The following is a 21,602-nucleotide window of genomic DNA, read 5'->3' as shown; positions in this document are numbered from 1 at the left end:
TCTTGTGTATCATCACCTTTATGCCCTATTTAAACATTTTATGACATTGCTTTGGTGTTTCCATTTGTCTGATATAAAACCCAATAAAGTGCTAACTGCATGTCCTAGCACGTGTTAGTGTAGCCTACTAACTAGATCACAAACATTTTCTCAACTTTTCCTATTTGCATGTCGTTTAATAATGTGATATTAACCTTTGATATAGAAAAGACATGATATTGTCATATTATACTTCAATAATATTCTCTTTTTTCTTTCTTTTCTTTTTTTCAGACAACATGGTGTCAAATTTAAAAAAATGTCCCAACTGCCCCCAGATCATGCCCTGTGCCATCAAACTTTGTAAGGCCTGTGGGGCAGAGCAGCCAAAAAAGGCACGTTTAAATAAGAGGTTGCAGGCACTTGACAGGAAGAAGGGGGAGTGGCTTGGTAACCTAAAAAAAAACCACAATGAGGCAGCCATGAAAGATGAAGCCATCATTTTGGTGTGTACAATCAACCCTACCTTTTTCAATATGGGTCGCCACATTTATTGAGTGACATTTTTGACAGAAGATTATAATATATTTTTCAAATGCTTTTATTTTTGAAAAGAGTGATTTAAATCAGATTTCTGAAAGATATAATTTACCATTATTTAATGTAGTCATGGCATTCATGTAATATGAATTATGAATTTAGGTATTCATGTTAAAAGTGGAGTTTAACTTCAAACAGATTTTTTAGAATATAATGTATTTTATTGCTATTATACACATGTACAACGAGATTGAAGCAAGTCCTTTTCCAGTGTCAACATGTACGTAAGAGAAATGTAACAACAAGGAAAAAAAATGTTTTTCAAAAGAAAAAAGGGGGGGGGGGGGGGTAGGTGCACAGTTCTGAGAAGCTAAATAGAAAGATAAATATGTTTTTGCATGATTTTGATTGTATCAAACATACTACGTATTAAATATTTACCAGTAATAAAATTGCACATAATATCAGTGTTATCAAAAATATTTAATGTTAAACATTGCACATTAGGTGGGTAGAAGAAACTCTGGGGATCGGGGGGTAAGTGTGGAGTCAGTGCCCTTGTGAGTTCAATTTTTTTTTTGCTTTTGGGAACAGGCCAGCAGATTTAACTATTAAAGTCACTGACTGTTAACTTGAAAGGCATATTAATGAACTAAGTAACCTTTGCCAAAAAACTATTCTCCAAAACATTCTCATTCACATCCATGTTGGTGGAATGATCTCCCCACCGTCATCCGGAATGCAGAATCCCTGACAACATTCAAAAGACAACCGACAATTCATTTATTTTGACATAGTAATTTTGCTTTTGCTGGTCAATAGTGCATTCAAATTCAGTCAATATGATCAGATAAACTTAGTATAATATGACATAATATTATACTAAGTTATGTACAGTAATGTACAGTTTTTTGTCAATGGTCTTACAACAAATTTCAAGTCTTGCCTCAAACTGAATTTACACTCAGATTTTTTGATAACAGACATTTTTAATCCTGTACAAATAAATGTCTTTTCAGCTTGAGAAGCTTCATGCGATGGGCTACAAGCCACTCCTCCTCCTCCAGAAGGAAGGTAAAGGGAAGAAAAAACCTGCAATAACTTCCCTCACCCCAAGGTGTGAGCTGGACTCACTGGCCACGCAACATCTAAACAAAATGGTGGCCTTCTACGAGCTGGTTTGTGCAGGTGATATGTACAGTATTTTTTCTTTCATTCGCCATGCAGTGTAAAGTTGATTTTCAATCGTTTATATATCCTTGTCAATCCTAAAAATAAACAATACTCTGGTATATTAAGGTTATAATTCCACCCACATTCAATACATAGCCCTGTTAATATAGGTTACTAAGTGTAGTCTGAAAATTTAGTAAAACATAGTTGAGTTTTCTTTATATGTCAGTTTGATATTTGGTGTATGTTGTACCAAGTTTCCCTGTTTTCCCCATTGTTTCGCATATAGCTAATCACGCCTTAACAAAACTCATGTAAACTTGCATTCAGTATGAAAAATAGCCTATAGCTAATTTTTTGCCTGTCTTTCAGAAATATGTAAATGGCTACATGCTAAGAAATATAGTCTTAAAATTGTCTACGGGAATGTCAAATCATCTGCCTTTTTGATTTTTTTTTATAATACATTGTAGTTCAGTCTCATTCATACTCTCTTTTTTTTTCTAATCAAATTTGAACAGGTTGGAAGGCGAGTGAGGACACTGTCCTCACCCTGACCCTCACCCCCTGCGACGAGCAGGGCACCTCAGGGGAGGCAGGACCAGATACTGTGGAGGCGGGGCCGGAAGCTGAAGGCCTCGTGGAGGCGGGGCCGGACGTTGAAGGCCTCGTGGAGGCGGGGCCGGACGTTGAAGGCCTCGTGGAGGCGGGGCCGGACGTTGAAGGCCTCGTGGAGGCGGCGGACGTTGAAGGCCTCGTGGAGGCGGGGCCGGAAGCTGAAGGCCTCGTGGAGAAGGGGCCGGACGCTGAAGGCCTCGTGGAGGCGGGGCCAGACGCTGAAGGCCTCGTGGAGGCGGGGCCAGACGCTGAAGGCCTCGTGGAGGCGGGGCCGGAAGCTGAAGGCCTCGTGGAGGCGGGGCCGGAAGCTGAAGGCCTCGTGGAGGCGGGGCCGGAAGCTGAAGGCCTCATGGAGGCAGGGCCGGACGTTGAAGGCCTCGTGGAGGCGGGGCCGGACGACGCTCTACCTAAAAAAGGTAACACAGCTAACTTTTTTAAAGCTCTAAAAGCTACATTCCACAGTATTTTGGTTAATTTGCTCACGTGCTGTCTACCAGAGCGTTAGATTAGGGAGGGACATATCTTTTTTTGTATTTGCATGCAAAATCCTAGTTCGACATATCCACTAGCCTAATTTAATTGAAGTCGGAGGGGCCGACTAGCATGTAAGCTAAAGGCTACTTGTCTCCAACTGAAATCATTAAGGCTTAGATTGGCCTCAGTACTCCTGTGATTTGGCCAAGCTTAGCTAATGATATCAGTTGTTAAAATGGAGGTTATTACACTTGAGAAAGAGTATGGTTATGTACTATATCCATCAACTTTTTCAGCAATTTTGCTGGGCAACTTCTCAGCCGTTTGATTTAGTTCTGGTTGGGTGTTGTTCATGATAATTTTTGTGGTATGACATAGGTTACACCTGAGGGTTTGTTTTTGTGCATGTGTATGACCGAGCAAGTGAATGTGTGCCTGTTTTAATGAACGTGTATGAAAAGACATACATAGACAGTCCTTAATTGTTTGCCACTATATACTTAGTGTCTCACTTCTTTTAAACCACAGGGTCAACAAGGAAGAGAAAGCGAAAGTCAGGCATGTTTTGCATTTGTCAGGTTTTTTGAATGATATTATTATTTGTAATAAATTCTATGATGAACCTTTTTTGAGTTGATATATGTATTTTTCTATCCCACAGAGGCAGAAATGGATAAAAGCAAAAAAAAACAAAAAAGTAATTTTAAATTTCAGACTTGATATTTGATCACTTTGAAGTGAATGCTTGACCTAGATATGTTAATGATGTTGTTCTGTTCCTAATCTGAGTTTTGATGCCTTCAGATTGCTCCTACCACACAGGCCTAGGTGTTTTTCCAATTAGGAGTGCTCTGAGAGAAAGAGTGAGAAAGGTAAGACATGCATAACTGAACACCATACTACTCTTTATTTGTTCTATTTAGGTCAAAATAAGGTCAAGATTAGGGCTGAACAATTTTGGAAAATAATCGAATTGCTATTATTTTTAACAATATTGCGATTGAAATTTAATATGCAATTATTTTTAAAGCTCTTTATCTTTTCTATTATTCAACAAAGATACAAAGATAAGCAATAAATCATTGTAAAATATGGATGGGAATTTTTAGGCACCTCATAAGCCGATCAACTTTTTTTTTCTTATTAATTAATCTTATTAATAAAACTTAAAATATTTATTTAACTATTTATAAGTAGGCTACTTTTAAAAACAATTACACATAAAAAAACTAAATAACTACAATTACATGTTAAGAATTTTAAAATAGTCTAGCCTATATAACGACTAGCTTCAAAACATAAAAGCTATCAATATTAAAGGGGGGAAAAAACATTACAAGCAATAAACAAAGAGTGCTTTCAGTATTTTGGCTGTCTAAACGTTTTCCATTCAAGAGTTGTAAGGGATTTTTGCTCATTCACACTAATGCACAGATCTCTTTTAAAAATATAAAATGTGGTTTGTCTTATCTGTTTAATAACTTAAGATATAACTCTAACTGTGTTTACATTAATCTTGCTCCATAAAAACATTTTGAGATGCAAGTACATTTAACCACGTAGACGTTGAGTCGCTCACGTGCATGTGCGAGTGCTTTCTTCACAAAGCGCGTGCGAGTAGTCTATTTGAAATTGAAAGCCTTCTGTGGATGGTTTTCATTATTTTTATTTTTAATATATAAGCCAAATACATTCCAAAAGACATATGATGCCTTAATAGAGCATTTGTAAGGAAAATACCGGCGGGCGAGCACGCACACTACATGAGTAAGTTAACATATCAAGCAAAGCCAAGTTGATGCTTCATCTGTAGTGCAGACTGCTTTACTCTCGCGTGTCACGTGACCAGGGTGTAATCGCAGCTTTTACGATTACAAAATCGCGTTTCATCATATCGTGATTTTATTGCAAATGCAATTAATCGTTCAGCCCTAGTCAAGATGTTAATTTAAAAAACCTGTCAATCACAGAAGTAAAGATGGCAAATAGTCAAATAATGTAAATATTGTATAAAGTATATACTACAGTCTCTTAACTAAAATACTTGAAATATCATGGTAAAACATGAAACTGGAAGCATGGCGGCTGTTACCAAGGCCTGATGCAAAAAAAATTGTAAGCATGTATTGTTGTTCCTTTCATAGGGCCAAACAGAATTACTTATTGACTGGGAGCCTTGTCCAGCATGGTATGCATTCTACTATATGACAAATGCAGAAATAGTCTGCTCTGACTCTCTATTTCACTCTCACTCTTACACATGTTTTGAAGTCAAACTTGTTTTGAAGAATGTGCAATAGTGTTTAAAGTCAACATTCTCAATCTAATAACTGAAATATCACCTGTAACATCATTCTTTCCCTTGTATTTTCAGTGGGAAAAAGTGGACTCCTACTTGGGAGCCCAAAGAGTCATTTGTTTAAGTTTTTTCATTTTGTAATATATGTAGTTTTATTTATTTTTCATTGTACATTTCATTTTCAATAACATTTTATAATAGTAATTTTGTTATATTTCTATTCAAAATAAAGTGTTGTTTACAAGCACTGTGTTGAAGAAGGTAGATGTTCAACATTTTCTGGCATTTCAGAACTGGATAATTCAAGAATGCCTAACTCCATACAGAAACAGGTTCTTCTTTTGATATGTGGTTTATCAAGAGGTTAGTAAATTATTCAACCAAGCAAAATGTGTTCACAAATGGACGCAGAACTCTTCATTCTCTCTATGAAGACTCTTCAATACATGCTGTAAGTCAGATGCAATTTATTTGAGAAAAAAAATCCCTCACGGATGACAGTGTAAATAATTTAAAAGGAATGTGCAATATCCATAATGGTCATCACAAACACATTTCCAACCTGACATTTTCCAACATTCATACAATAGAAGGTGATGTAGTGTGATTATTTACAATAATTATAAATTTGCGATTGTTTTGGTGGATTGTGTGTGTGATTTATTTAGCTGAAATTTTATATTCATGGTGGTTTAAATGACCTTACACCTGTCCTCTTTACTGATGTTTTACCAGTCACTGCTCCTGATAGGCTGATGTGGTCCTACTCCATTATTTGGTTTCAGTTCCATCAGTGGTCCTTGGTAAGGTAGATAAGTAAGTATTGTACTGTGTTGAACCTCCTAAATTTTTTACTTTACCAACTTCTGTAAAATGTCAGCTGATCATTACATATCCACCCCCCCCCTCCACCCTCCAGAAGCAAGCTGAAGAAGCCGGTCTTTCTCGTGTCCCACTTCCCTGTATAAGTACCACTACACTGTCTGGTCGTTGATCCTTGGTAAGTACAGTACATCTTTCACTTTCATTTCACAGCCACACAATACTATGTCTGTGAATGACTGTAGTAATTTAATAAGTAAGGGATCATGTGTAGAATGCCAGTCATTATATTGAAAATAACTCCCTACAAGGCGAACAGGTCTTGATTCATTCTGAAAGGACTTATTTCCCAATAATGACTGGAATTTTGGGCACAAATCTATGTTTTTCCAATTTGTTTTTTAGGCTCTCCTGTTATATAATGGTGGTGAGACTGTAGAATGGCCCAAAAAGAAGACCCAAGACGATAAGAATGTTCCAGTGGACAATGGATTGGTGGTTGTGGTGGTGCCGCTTCTACCTCATGCCACTTTTAGCACAGGGCTCTCCAATCAAACAGCCTGTTAAGCCTAAACACAACTCCACACACCTGTCCACTTTTCATCAGCTTATAGTTTCTATTAAATGTATATTAAATTCAATTTTTGCTAAATATTGAGATATTTTTGTCACTTTCATACATAAGATAATTGTGACATACTATTGTCCCTTTCAAATAGACAACATTCAACAAAGTACAAATTAATTAAAAGAAGCAATGTCTGTAAATGAAATGACCGGTAGTATGCAATACATTAATAAATATGGAATAGCTTTTAAATTTAGTATGTTAACAGTATTTTATTGTTAAAGGTAGTTGTGCAGTTTGTGATCTGAGTTTATTTGATGGTTGTTAATGTTTACAGTCAAATAGATTATTCCCATTACTGCAGGTGTTTTCCCAATGTGTGTGGAGTGGACACACTTCCTCTGATTGAATGTTCATGTATTGAAAATCCAAAGCATAAGTAACAATAAAAATTATTTACTTCTAACAATGACTCAGTGCATAATTGGGTGATGATAATCTCATGATTCTTATGCATTATCATTCAATGCATATTATAAGGTTCTGTTGTTTCATGCAGCCTGTGTATTGTTCTTTAGCCAAGCTGTACAGGTTCTTGCCTAGCAACAGGGGTCAGAAGTAGACATTTTTATATACATATTGTATAATAAAACTTTTAATCGTGTGTAATTAAATTATGTGGTTCATATAACATAAAGAAATGGACCAATAACCGATATAATTATAAACCATATCTTAAGTAGGCAAAATAGCATAACACATTTCAGAAAGATCTGACTAGTGTTTTAAGGATTCAAGCTCTTTTGAATGTGCCATTTTCTTTTACACCGTTGATGGGCTCTACGATAACCTGGGGTCCAGAGGCAGTAACATTTTTTCTCAGATGCTATCTGGTTAAATATCATATATAATATTGCCACACACACACCAGGCATGTAATATGCAGAGATACAGTACAATTTTATAAGCATGTCATGAACAATAATCACGACCATAAAACATAAAGATATGTGCAATTTTGTAAAATAAATTCAGATGTATATGTTTTGCTAAATATTTTCACAGCTGACCAGTGGGGCCTAACGTAGACCATGAAGCCGGTTTAGGTGGCTAGCCAGCTGTGTTTCAGTTTAGTTTCCGCCAACCCTGGGTTTTAGGTAGCCTACTATGAAAGAAGATTGGCTTTAAACGGTGTTCGTCGCCATAGTATCTTACTCTGCATATAGACAGCTAACCTGCTCCTGTGCAGGTTGTGTTCTGGATTCGAGATCTCAGACTGAAGTTTGGCCAATCAGCTGAGGGCAAAGTGTCACATGTCTGATGCGATAAAGTTCCTCCACCTCTTTATACTCCAAATTAATAGTCAGTACATAGCAAATGATTTTTAAAGACAAAATCGTCTGGCATTTAGTAATGCTAATTTAGAATAAAACACTTTTGTATGATTTAAATATTATGTAATTATTATACCCTTGACCAATCACAGGTACAATTTTTATTATATAAAGGTAATATAAATATGCTTTAGAATCAATAAATGAAGCAATAAAATGACTGCATGTTCAGACTACTAGACCTTTGTCAACCATAATAACTAACTTTACAAATTTTACTTAAAGTAATATAAAGTAGTGAGACCTTTTCTTTTAGTTGTCCTTTTATAGACAGCTATTTTCTCCTTGCTGTGTAAATTTGTTTAATTTCTTAAAATTGTAGGAAAAAAAGTGAATTTTGCTGTTTCTCTCAAGAAATGAATCTCAGTTTCACTATTTCACAGCATGTGATTGGCTGTTCGCTACTGATGTCACACATAAGTTCTGCATCATGGTACCAACAAAGCCTGGTTGAATTGTTTTGGTTTTGTCAACTCGAAAGTAATCCTGCAACCCTGAGTTTGTTCAACTACCATATATGGAAGCCTACAGGCCCCTGCTTTGGCAAGTCAAGGGTTCAGACTCGAATCCTCAGACAGCATATGGACAGTAATTTTCAGGACAAACCAGTTCCCAAATAATTCTCCAACCATTGACAGAACTGTTTGGGGTTAAGGTTAGGTTTTTCATAAAGCAACACCTTCCTTAGGAAGATCGCAGGAGTGTGTTGGCCGGTGCATGTTTTTGTGAGGCTGATCAGCTTTATTAATAATTCTCAAAATATAGATCGATTGCCTTTGATTGTGACAAGTTATTCTAGAAATAGATCAATTACCTTTATTTGTTACAAGTTTTCTTAGCACCAAGTAAATTATTACCATTAGGGTTAGGGTTAGAAGGTTAGGCTTAGGGTTAGAGATAGAGTTAGGGTTAGGGTTAGGGTTAGAGATAGAGTTAGGGTTAGGTTTTTTTTAGCCCTTCCCCCTCCTGAGGAAAGAAGTGACCAATGCTTGTCTAAATTGATTGTCTTATTTAAAGGTCAACTACCTTTAATTGTGACAAGTTATTCTATTGATCAATTACCTTTATTTGTGACAAGTTTTCTTTGCACCAAGTAAATTATTACCATTAGGGTTAGGGTTAGAAGGTTAGGGTTAGAGATAGAGTTAGGGTTAGAGTTAGGTTTTTTGTGGATATTACAACAGCCCTTCCCCCTCCCGAGGAAAGAAGTGGCCAATGCTTGTCTGACTACCTTATTAGGTTAGAACTTTGGAACTATAGTGGGAAAGGCCTATCTGCCCTATGGGTATAAAATCACAGTGCTTCTGTGATTCTACCATTGGATCGGGTATGGACCCCATAAACACTTGGACAAGGGCACCACTCGACAGTTACTATGGGTAAGTTTTAGAGCAGAAATAGATAAAGGCTACGCCAGAATCCAGACTCCTCTGGTTTGGGTAAATCAGGAGTAGATGCAGTGTACCAACCACCGGGTTACTCTGGTTAGGTTTAGAGCAGGAGTCGGTGTAAGCTTAGATCTAACTGGATAAAGCGAAACCCAACAAACCTGTTAAACTGACTCGGTGTACCAATCACAGGGTTACTCTGGTTAGGGTTAGAGTCAGTCATTGTCACAGGCTAAAGGCTTTTCGAAAAGCCACCTTCAGTGTTAAATAGGCCAAAATGTACCACCTGTAAAGTTGGTTCCACAATCTACAATATGGGACTATGTAAACTGTAACCCATTACCCATATGCTAAAAGCCTGTGCATGTCTATTCATATGAATTAAGACATGTTCTATCTTCCTGCTTACTTTGGTGCATCAAACTGCATGCATAGCCCCATATTCTATATTGAACTAATTATCCAATGCATCAATCTTGTTCATGCCCTCATCACCTCCAGACTGGACTACTGCAACAGTACTCTCTATGGCAGTGTTTACCATGCTTCTGAAGGACCCCCATCACTGCACATTTTCTTTGTCTCCCCAATCAAACAAATTAAATGTATTATTATTTAATGCCTGTAGTGCTGCTCTGTATTACCATATACATTTGATGTATGTTTTATTCGTAATTTACAAAAAAAAAAAAAAAAAAAAAAAAAAAAACTACCATTCATTATCTTCCATCATACATTTTAAAAAGTCATATAAACTATTTCTCCGGGATAGTCATACTTGCACACACTAATTTGTTTAAACACGTATTTTACTGTTGAATCGGCCTGTACTTTGTTCAGTTTATATCTATGTCTTGTAAAAATGTACTGAGCTTGTTCATTGTTTTATGTTGCTGCAGAACAGGAACCTGCTGTAAACCAGTTGCTTAAACTGAGCCAGGCCCGTTTGACGGTGACTTAACTGTTACTTTAAACTTTTCCTGTATAATAAATGTAATGAAATTCAGAGTATATTTTTGACAATTGATCAAGAAAAGTTCTGAAATCATACACAATCCATTAAAACGTCCATATTTTTTAATGATTATGATATAAAAAGGTGTGCTGTGGTGAAATAAACCTAATTATGCTCATCTTAGGTGCTGTGGGAATCATGATGCACAAGATATCTTCAACAACAACCGTTCAAAGAGCATAATTTTGACATATGTCAGTCAACAAAAGTTCTGAAATCATACACAAACCATTAAAACTTCTATATTTTGATTGATTATTATGTTATAAAGAGGTGTGTTTTGAGATAAACCCAATTTCACTGACCTTACCAGCTGTGGCAAGCTTGATGTACCGGATATACTTGTAACACCTTGTATACAAGTGGTACACCCATTAATTCATGAAATGCCAGCATGTGGAACATATTTTGATTCAGGGACCTCCAGCTGCTTGTGTGTTGTCAGTAGGCGGAGCATAAGATTGAAAAAAATTTCATTTCTAGAAAGCGCTATAGTCAGTGAATGTGTAAGGTGTGATTTTAGCTCATATATAAACCTTACAAGTCCAGAAAAGTGGAACAACAGTGTAACCGTGACCAGGCTCCTTTTTGCCCATGCAAAATGAAATGGGAGACCACACGTGGATTAAGATACAAAAAATAGTGATTTATTACAGTAAATATATGAGATGAAAAATGAGAAATAAGCAATAATCAGTATAAATGATATGGTATGAAATAAAAGTGTGGCGTAATCAGTTATATGGCAAAAAGGCAAACAAAAAGAAAAACAATGTGATACAGTAGCAGAATAGCAGCCATGAAAGTCCCTCACACTGCCCAGGCTGCAATCAATTGATTACAGACACCTGCCCGGTAGCTCCTCCCTGAGAGACACAGACACAAACAGAGTAAAGATTAAACATGTCCCTATTCAAACTCTGGAAGACAAATGTAGTATTAATGTTATCTTTATTCAATTTGACAGGTTACATAAGTTACAGCTATTAAAAAAATAACACTTTTCACATAATTATTATTACCTGCACTCCTCTTCATTTTCACTGGTGTCTGGACTGCTGAAGTCACTTTCATTCTCCTCTTCCAGCTCTATAGCAGAGCCCTGAGGGCCCAAAACAGCCTTGTATTGGAGATGCACCTCGGTCAACATATCCGAAACTTCAGATAGACGCTTTCTGCAGAGACAGGAAAGGCCCTTGTTTCGCTTGTCTGTAAGTGAAGAGTGAAAAAAACTCCAAATTACCATGACATACATTAACATTTATTCATTTAGCAGATGCTTTTATTCAAAGCGACTTACAAAGGAGACAATAGAAGCAGTTAAACCCACAGTAGGACAACAATATGCAAGTACCATGATCTTTCTCAGTTTGATCTAACGCAGTACAGAATTTTAATTTTTTTTGAAGAGAACAGACATGTTAATATACTAAATCAAGTGCTTTTGAAAGAGATGAGTCTTCAGGTGTTTTTTGAAAGTGACTATTGACTCTGCAGCTCTGGTTGAAATAGGCAGAGATCATTCAACCAGCAGGGAACAGTCATGGTAAAGGTCAGAGAAAGTGCCTCTTTGAGATGGCACCACAAGACGTTCTTCACTTGCAGAGTGCAAGTTTATGGATGGCACATACTAGGGCTGGATGACATATCGATATAAAAATCTGTATTTTTAATATTTTTAAATGCGATACAGAATTAGACAATATCGCATATATCTCAATATAGTTCAAATTTGCGCTGTGATCCTTGCCCCAAGCAAGTGGCTGACTGCTTTTGTAGAAATATGTGTAGCCTATATCGTGTGTCTCTACAGCCTAGTGAACAACGCGGCAAATACTCACATCAAATGTTAAAGTAGAGGAATGGGACACTGCAGTTCAGCGAGTTTACAAAAGGTCATCATTTACACGTGCTTTAAAGCCTTCATTACCGGTTAAACGTTCCAACATGAGCTTTGCTGAGCGCGAACACTAGCGCCTGATACTCGAATTAAAAGTTATCTAGTTATCTTTTGAGTTTTATTCTGTTAATACTCTCAAATACACACAAGGTTGACATCGAGAAAGTTGGCTATGTCTAAACTGAAAGCAAACCGAGAAACATGAGAGAAATCTGCTTATCAAATGCGTGTATATTAGACACGTCGTGTGCAGCTCTTACAGAGACAGCTGTAATATTAAACAGGATGCAGCCACTTGTCCTTAAAGGGATAGTTCACCTAAAAATAAAAATTGTCATTATTTACTCGCTGTAATTTTGTTCTAAACCTGTATTAATTTATTTCTTGCACTGAACACAAAAGAAGATATTTTGAAGAATGTTGGTAACCAGACAGTTGTTGGTCCCCAATGACTTCAATAGGAAAAAATATACTATGGATTTGGTTACCCAGACTCTTCCAAATAACTTTCAACAGAAGAAAAGAAACTTATTCAGGTTTAAAACAACTTGAGAGAGTAAATGATGACAATTAACATTTTAGAGAGAACTATCCATTTAATGTTGATAAAAACAGAGGAAATCACTCACTGCTCTTGACTGAGAACTTTAATAGTAGCTTTAATAAGAATCAATGTATAATTTATACAGTATTTATAAATATTTGGCTTTGACTTTTGACTGAACATTTGCTCTCACTTTGCGGATAACTCAACAAAATTAGATGGTCAGTGTAATGTTTTTCAACTGATTTCTAATAAGATATGTCTCTTTTTATGTAAAGTTAAAGTATGGTGTCCTTATCACCATAACTTTCTTGTTTGATTGATATGGTTAGAAAGATGAAACTTGCCTTCCTCTGAAGTCTTTCTTTTAAGAGTAGCCTGCAACTTCTGCAACCATGAGCAGTGCTGGGCCATCTCTTGAACAAGTATTGTCCTTTCCTCCTCTAGTCTCATTTTCAGCATGGATTTGTTGAAAATTTTCAACTTGTCTTCGATTTGTGCAACAAAAGAAGTAAAGAAAATGTATAAATACAAATTTTGACTTGAATCTTTACAAAACAAATCAGATGTCTCCGGAAACTCCGCTTACCGCTGCCATGAACCTCCCACGGCCATGTTGGGGATGGGTTGTCTCCGGATAGTGACTGCTCCACTTCATTGACATCAATTGCCATGGCAGGCTCATGACTGTTGTATGTCTCGATGTCTTTATATAGCAATCTCTTGCTCTCAGCAATTTTCCTCCGCAGGCGGTGACGGAACTTGCCGCTATCTGTAAAGACATGAAGCAGAAGGTAAAAATAGTGACAAAAAATACAGTGAGCAATTATCTATAGACAATGTAATAATACCATTTTGCCGGTATAGAGCTTGCTTCCGCTGCCTCATGTTAAGATATTGTCCCTCAATGGACTTCTCTAGGGAAGTACCTGTTGTTTCTGGAAATGCAACACAAAAACACAATAGTGTAAAGAAGGACGAGTTGGGAGGGGGTGGGTGCCAAAAAAAGGCTTACAGAGAAAGTGGCATGAAGTATAGTAAGCAGTAGGCAGCTTAAATATCATGATCTAAATGATCCCCACCAATGAGGAAGCACAAAATGAAACATGTTATTGGTTCAAACTTACCACCAGCTGCCCATTCCCGCACATCAGAAACCCACACTGCTTCATCGGTGCAAGCCAAGCTTTCTTTAAGCTCCGCTAGACTTGCAGTCTCCTCCTGAAGCCTCTGGCAAGTCTAATGCAACAGTTAAACAATACAGTTACACAAAGCTACACAATAAACACAAATTGAATCCATTTACACAGAACACACCTTCACATATCTTGCAGACAATGCCCGATGTAGTGTAATGAATTTCTTGTAGTTCCAGGCCATAGCCTGGATTGTCAGCATGTCCACACGTGCTGTTGAGAGTAAATGTTGAGTAAAAATCATGCAATAAGCAATAAAAAAATGACATTAGAAGAGTAATACTACAATTACCTCCTTTCGACATGTATTTAGTTGTTAAGGCACAGCGGGAGAGGTAGCTGTTCACTTGTTCAACTTCCTCCCCCGCTGTTGACCCTGCTCCGTCTTGATTCTTGCCACTCCATGTAATCTAGAAGAAGACATGTAAGGGGTAATGTAATGTCCGCCGGTCATTATCGGGTAAAAAGTTAAACATATGATAAAGTTAAACATAATAAACACTAAACTAGGGCTGCCCCCGACTAAAGATATTCCTAGTCGACTAACACTCCTGCATTTTAGCGATTAGTCGAATAATCGTTCATTTATGATATTAATATAAAAAACTTGCGTATATACAAGGAAAGGTATAGTCCAAGTTGAAGTTTAACACTTCCATATGACAGAAAATGCTAAAGCATGATATTAGCGCGTTCAAAATGAAAATGAAGCGCTTAAAACAGAATAGTAAAGCGTTTAAAGTACAGCGCTTACAGACACAAAAATCAGTGGCCGGAACGTTATAGGCTAATTATAGCCTAACATAAAAACAGCAATCCGACTGCCTGTGCATTTTAATAATTTATTATCAAAAATACAAACTGTAACAGTTACATGTCAAACAAACAAACAAACAAAAAAACAGTTTTGAATAAAATAAAATTCGTTCTTTAAAATAAATTAAATAAACTTATTAGTAACTTAGGCCTAGTACAAAACAAGGCAAAAAACCCCAAATAAATACTGTAGCAAAAACGCTGTTTGGTATAAAAATACAGTGGAAAATTCATTGTTCAAAAGGAAAATGAACAAAAACGAACAATTTAATAAATGCACATGGCACATCGCACAACGCCAAAACTTAGAATAAAAAAGAAGGCGGCAAACAAATCAACAGCCTAAGTATTTGATTAAATTGTTTAGAACAACTATATTTAAGACAAAATGTGGAACGAATAATTTAAAGAACACTAATAGGCTACAAATAAAAAATATCAGAGCACAGCCGCAAACTGCCATTAAGACGACGGATGAGTCTTGACCTAAAACAACAAATTGCAAACATCAGACTAATTTTTCTTACAGAATAAAAAACAACTTCTGCATTATATAAAAACGAATAAATAAAAATAATATGTATTTATTTATTTGTATAGCCTACCCGTTATAAAAATAGGCCTACCCGGTTTTTTTTTTATATATAGCCTAACGGATAGCAAACAGAAACACTACAAAAAGGAAATTAAGCATTCTTACCTAAGCTTTCAATTCGATTTTATTTTTTTCATATTATGTGAGAGGAACACCAGCTTGTCCACATTGTTGAAGAAGGGAGCTTCTCGACTTGTTCACAATGAAGCCGGCCTTTGAAAAGATGCGCTCTAATGGAAGCTGCTTTAGCGAGCTTTGGATATCGATGTTAATTTTTTTTCCACCCGAAAATGGTCCCGAATCAACCTTTGTTTAATCTGCCAAGTACATTTTTAGTTCATCCTTTATCAGATCTCGTTGATCTCTCGTTGCTTTGATGTCATGTCATACACTGACTGCGCAGTGCGCAGCCCCTGATTGCGTAATTTTTTTTGCGACCAACCGACCAATGAAAATGTATTCGACCAAGCCCTCTTCATATCGACTAACGTTTAGTCGACTATTTGGGGGCAGCCCTACACTAAACATACCTCACACTTAGTCGAATGTGCTGTAGCGTGCATGACGCTTAAGAAAGGCCTGGTTGAAGTTAGCCCCTGGAGATCAGGAAGGATGTTCGCTGATTTGCGTAAATATGGCCAGTATTTACACATTACATCCATGGCAATGAACCTTGGCTTTGAACACATCAATTCCTTGTGTAGATACATGGGGTAGGCAAAGATTTCACCTAGGGATATACAAATTGTATTAGAAATGCAAATATCTTATTATTGTACATTCTAAAGAGAGCATCATAATAGCAAACTAAGCAGTGGTATAAGCTGAACTAATAGTGATAATTGAGATGATTCTCCATATGATTATGTTATTTAGCTTTTGTACAAAGCAACATACAAATAACAACAGTACAAATTTACATTTAACAGCAAACAATTTATTATAATCTCACCTCTGAACATGTTAAGTGCTTTAAGGAGGAAACCATGTCGACACACCGCAACCTCCATACCCTCTTCGTCCAACTTGAAGGTCCTCTTAGAAGTTTCCTTCGCTGCTGTCCACGAGGAGCTCCCACATCTGCCTTGTCCAGGTAGCTGTGATGTAAATGAGACCCACTATAAACATACTGTATTTACTCCTTGTAATTTGAAGCTGAGGGCAGTTTTTTAACCAGTGCAAATACAATCTGGACTGTAAAAACATAGTAATTAAAAAATAATTTGAAACCTGCCTGTTTCACAGCTTTATGCAAGACATCAACAAATGCCGACACAGATGTGTCTTCTGCGATAAATGACCCTTGAAAAAACGAAGAGTCGGAGCTGAGGAAGAAACCAAACAGAACATTTATCCACACTGAATATTGAATATAAAAAATCGAATCAATCTATACTGGAAGAAAAAATACACCTTCCGTTTCTGAGAAACCGGTATAACTTCCTGTTGCCATCCACCGAGATTGCCAGCATGTCTGGGGTGCAAGCAGGGCAGGTGAAAGGTGCACCACAGGACATGTTGTCTTCCTCAAAAGCACAATATGAAAACTCGAGGAAGCTGCGCTGCAGCGTGTCCCCGCACACTGGTCCTGACTGAAAGATGCATTATATTAAATATTACTTTTGAGACGTCTACATATGGTAAAGAAATCTATCATGTTGAACACTTACCCGCCCACCACACTTTGTACGGTGCTCCAGCAGCTTTGCCAAGGCTTGTCTGGACAGTGCTGGAGCGATGACTTTTAGTTCCCTTACACTGCTGAAAAGGTTGAGGGAATACAAAGTGGAAGAGCTGGTAGAAGCTGGCCAGTATCCACTGTTTATGAGGTCCATGAACTCTGGAGCCCACTGCTGCTGGCATGCTTGGCATGCAAACAATGGCTGGTGCATGTCATAACGCCCTTGGGTAATAAGAAAACAAACCCATGAATACCTGAGCTTTTAGAAACAATCAGCTGGAACACTTTAAGACACTTGGCCTACATCTTGAGTAGAATCACACCAACATAGTTCAGATTAGTCTTTTTTTTATTGGTTCATCATAATGACAAGATGTATTCTATAATTTTGAGTAGTGTTATTTTCATTGCAAAGCAAAGCCAAAAAAGGGGGAAACAGCTGAATATTGAAAAAAGATCAGAATTTAGAAATATTACCATTAATGGAAATTAAAATGACCGCTTTTCCAGGTGACACCGTTATGCTGGGGACTTCACAGGGACATTTTTGAGTCACTCTCACTGTTGGCAAAATACAAGCTAGCAAAGGAAAGATACACAGAAAATTAGCCTACTAGATTTAGTAGACAAGAATACACAAGAGTTTTGCAATTACCTACCCTGGTTGTGCGAGCTGTATCCTCCCTCCCCTCTTACAAAATATGTGGATGGGGGAATAGCTTTAAAAAAGCCCTCAATGACTGACTCCCTATCGTGGAGTGGCCATCTCCTGTGATTCTTTGTATCGCAGGTTTCACAGAACCACTGGTCTGGCAGACACTCTCTGCATCTAGGAATAAAATCAATGAACCAATTTAGTCATTGAACCAACAACTCTTTGAAACAGCCCTGACTCAACCATAAACATGCAGTTTATCTGAAACATGAAGACATCAATTAGTGATGCATTCTAAAAACCTACAAAGTATGAAAGAACATTAATGAGATCTCACCTAACAACCGCAGGCTTGCTGCAATGGCTACAAAATGGTTGGCCAACATCCTGAGTTTGGATGAGGCATTTAAGGTGGAATGGCCTTGCCTCCTTCCATCTTTGTGAGGCTTGCTGCTGCCTGAAAGCCCATGATGATGATGCCCTCGGGATTTCAGGGGAGTCAGACATGGCAGAGAGGCTCTCCATGTTTTTTTCTGTGAAGACAAATAATAATTTAACTGACAAAGGGCCATTTCTGTTCAGACCCATGATTTCATAATAATGGGTACATATATTGGCAATGCTTTCAGTAACAGATTTCATAACTTTTTCAAATCAAATTTCCCACAGGGCCAAATTCAGCATACTTTGAAACATGTATCAGGGTAAATTGTATCAACCTGAAAATTGAGACGGAATTTCATTGGGACAAAATTTAAGTTAGTAAATGTGTGTTTGAAACTACCAAAAAAAGTGGTTCAATAATAGGACTCAGGCCATTGTGGACATAATTTGTGGCTTTGATGATTCATAAGCACTTGATATGGGTTAAAATTGACCGGTCGCTAAGCCACGCCTGACACCATCACCAGCCAATTTGTGGCTTAGCAGCCCTTAACTAGGCAAGGGAGGTCTGGCAAGCTTTCGAGTTTTAACATTTTATGCCAGGATTTTACATTAATGGCAATTAGGGCTGCAAGATATATCAAATTTATCGAAATATCGCAACGGCTTGCAATAACTGGGGTCATGAATTAAAGACAAAGAGAAAATCACTCACTGCTCTTGGCTAATTAACTTTTGTAACTTTAATAAAAATGAGTGTATATTTCATTCATACAGTGAAAACTAAGCAGTGTTTTGTTTTTACATTTGATTATTCAGTTTCCGTTGTTTAATAACCCTAATGTGCGATGACCTGAACCCCTAAACTGATCTTACACTGATGTAAAAATAACACATATACTACTGTAAAACACTGCAACAGGAACAATTAAATATATTTAAAAAATAATTTAAGTTTATTGTACACATTAAGCATTATCGTATTGCATATCACATTATTTAATGAGTTATTGCATATCGCACTTTTCTTCAATATCGTGCAGCCCTAAATCTAGTCTCCAATGATACAGGTGTTCCAGGATTTGTGTGAACCTTGGTTTCGGATCTGCCTCAGAAAATTACATAATAATTCAAATATATTTGACCATATTTTACCAAATTCCACTTGAGGATCAAGACTGGCTGCAGGAAGATCTTCAGTGAGATAGTTCCCAATCTGGTTGTGTGTAACTACAACAGCACAGAGAAAAAACCAAGTTAGATCTTGACAATGATATATAACCAATTACTATTATTATTACCGGTAGATGAGGCTTTGGGCCTTCCTCCACGCCTCCCCCTTGGCTTGCCAAGCCCTCCACGCCTCCCCCTTGGCTTGCCACGCCCTAAACACACCCTTTTTGGGATTGGAGGAGGGGCAACTTGCCTCTGCTCCTCGGATTCTTTCTGGGGGTTGAAGTGAAAGTCATGATTAGATCAAGATTATGATCTGTTAATTTATTTTAACAAAAGATGCAAAATGTAAAACCCTCTTATCATAAACTTTTTACATTTTGAGGAAAAAAAATGTCAACAAAGAATCCTTGATCAGTGCATTCAGTTTGGCTTTCATAAATATGTTTGACAATTGAGAGCAGCTAGATGCAATCACAGACTGAATGAGTTTGAGGTACCTAGGCTTATATAATTAGCCTTATATAATACTGTTTAATGCTAAGCTACAGAGTGATTATTATAGGCTAAATAGTTCTTAAACCATTAAGGTACAATGGATAGTTGTTTTTTGTACGTGGCAATACATAGAATAGGACCCAACTCTATTTCATTGCATCCGAAAATTCAACACCTAAAAAACACCGGTTACACCTTATTTTAAGTGTCATTTGTTGCAATGTAATTAAACATTTAAGAACTGAGTAATATTAAGTAACTACATGTACTTACTTTAGGAATAGGTTAGGATTTGGTTGAGGGTTAGTTATATGTAATTATGCATACCTAACTGTTATTACTATAGTAAGTACATGTAACATATCGTAACAAGGGTACTGTAAAATCAAGTGTTACCAAAACACCTACCCTGGCTTCAGTCAGGGCATGTTCTAAGCTCATTTCAAGAGCCATCCGTCTCCCCTCCATGTAATTGTCATCTTGACAATTGGTGACACGTGTAGTGGTCATCATAGAATTGAGGGGCAGACAGAAAAAGAAGGACAGACACTGAGATGGACAGAGATAAGAGACACAGACAGAAATGAGAGACAGACCGAAACACAAACAGTGCACAAATACAAAGAGGTTGGCGCTTAAAAGGGCCTTTGGTTGTGGTGGTAACTTAATCACAGCAGGTGGGTAATGGGTAAGTTAACGTTGGAAGAATCTAAAAAAAAAAAAAAAAACACTCGTTTAGAGGGAAGGATTTTATATGGGACAAAGACAATGAAACTTATCGAAACTTATCAATGATTCTTATCGTCATAAGAAACTACTTAACAATGGATAAAATATAACATTTTCATGGTGCAGCTAAACTTAACTTTGAGCACTGAAGTGCTCAATTAAAAAATCTAAAATGGACGCAGTCTGGACTATGGAGGACAACTTTCAATCCTCTGAAAACAGTAGAAATAATAAAAATGTTATATTCCCCTAGGATTGTAGGCTACCTTATATGATCATATGCAACAAAAATTAACTTGAATTCAATTAGCTGCTAGATAAGTTCGCTAGCCTGCAAAAAAATCGATCTTTTGGTGCAGAAAGCTAGCCTATATCTTTTTTTATAGGCCTAAGTCTTCTATCATTTATCGTCATAAGAATGAAATGGATAGCTTACAAAAGTTTCTAAACACAACTTTTTGTCCTAATTAAACAGTTTTTGATGTGTAAATGTAAGAATAGTATAGCAGCTATCCAAGTTAACTCTTGTACTTACCAAGTGGAAAATCGCAATGGACCCTGGGATCGCCCCGTACGTCAGCGTTATTAATTTACAGGATTATATATATATATATATATATATATATATATATATATATATATATATATATATATATATATATATATATATATATATTAAAATCTACAAACCTCCGATAAAAATACTATCCAGCATGCTCTAGATAAAGCAGTCAGTGTTGCTATGACAAGAAAACGCTTAAACTGCTTACTTGCTCGGACCTTGAAGCGTTGTTAAACTCACCTTTTAATGCCGTTGTACCTGCAGTTGAGCGTTGTGTTGGTCAAACTCACCTCTGATTGCCGGTTTACCTGCAGTTGCGTGTTGTTAAACTCACCGCTGAATGCGGTTGCACTACATATGCGTTGTTAAACTCACCGCTGATGAACGCGCTAAAACTTGGCGCAGAGCCGGGCACTTTGATATCATTGCGAGGGTTTTTTAAACATCAAAAACCAGTAGTGCCATATAAAAATGATCTGGGGGCAGCCATTTGACTCCCCTTGGCATAATTTTTTGAGTTTTTGGGTCAAATTTCAACGCTGCAGGACACGGTTCCACTGGGAGAAAGATTCGTGCTATTGCACGAAATATGCATCCAA

General features: G+C 37.1%; 2 protein-coding genes and 1 long non-coding RNA gene across 3 annotated transcripts; 1 reads left to right on the top strand and 2 right to left on the bottom strand.

The window, feature by feature from the left end:
• Window positions 1-5,818: 5,818 nt before the first annotated feature.
• Window positions 5,819-6,426, top strand: LOC309485503. Its single transcript, XR_014201213.1, has 3 exons — window positions 5,819-5,899; window positions 6,003-6,083; window positions 6,311-6,426. It is a non-coding gene; the product is annotated as an uncharacterized lncRNA (long non-coding RNA).
• Window positions 6,427-10,921: 4,495 nt separating this feature from the next.
• LOC309484753 (uncharacterized protein) lies at window positions 10,922-13,209 on the bottom strand. The gene is made up of 3 exons (XM_082151114.1): window positions 13,062-13,209; window positions 11,293-11,479; window positions 10,922-11,136 (listed from the first exon to the last, which is right to left on the bottom strand). Exons 1-3 carry the CDS (start codon window positions 13,174-13,176, stop codon window positions 11,109-11,111), a joined length of 330 nt encoding a protein of 109 aa, XP_082007240.1. The 5' UTR covers window positions 13,177-13,209; the 3' UTR covers window positions 10,922-11,108.
• LOC309485668 (uncharacterized protein) lies at window positions 13,194-20,742 on the bottom strand (the record flags this gene model as incomplete). The annotated part of the gene is made up of 17 exons (XM_082152599.1): window positions 20,121-20,742; window positions 19,343-19,487; window positions 19,197-19,271; window positions 17,995-18,190; window positions 17,662-17,831; window positions 17,480-17,581; window positions 16,992-17,224; window positions 16,735-16,913; window positions 16,556-16,646; window positions 16,274-16,418; window positions 15,852-16,051; window positions 14,203-14,320; window positions 14,032-14,123; window positions 13,842-13,953; window positions 13,566-13,652; window positions 13,269-13,486; window positions 13,194-13,202 (listed from the first exon to the last, which is right to left on the bottom strand). Exons 1-17 carry the CDS (start codon window positions 20,223-20,225, stop codon window positions 13,194-13,196), a joined length of 2,277 nt encoding a protein of 758 aa, XP_082008725.1. The 5' UTR covers window positions 20,226-20,742.
• Between the last annotated feature and the right edge of the window lie 860 nt (window positions 20,743-21,602).

The sequence above is a fragment of the Leuciscus leuciscus genome (assembly GCF_965113295.1).
Source record: "Leuciscus leuciscus genome assembly, chromosome: 21".
Lineage (NCBI taxonomy): Eukaryota > Metazoa > Chordata > Actinopteri > Cypriniformes > Leuciscidae > Leuciscus > Leuciscus leuciscus.
This window is presented reverse-complemented; position numbering and strand designations above follow the sequence as displayed.

Bases quoted from the DNA above. Each gene is read 5' to 3' on its own strand.
- LOC309484753 (XM_082151114.1), bottom strand. From the start codon at position 13,176: ATGCTGAAAATGAGACTAGAGGAGGAAAGGACAATACTTGTTCAAGAG. The intron at 11,480-13,061 runs GCAAGTTTCATC...CTTCACTTACAG, and splicing joins AAGAAAGACTTCAGAGGAAG to ACAAGCGAAACAAGGGCCTT. The intron at 11,137-11,292 runs GTAATAATAATT...TGTGTCTCTCAG, and splicing joins GAAAATGAAGAGGAGTGCAG to GGAGGAGCTACCGGGCAGGT.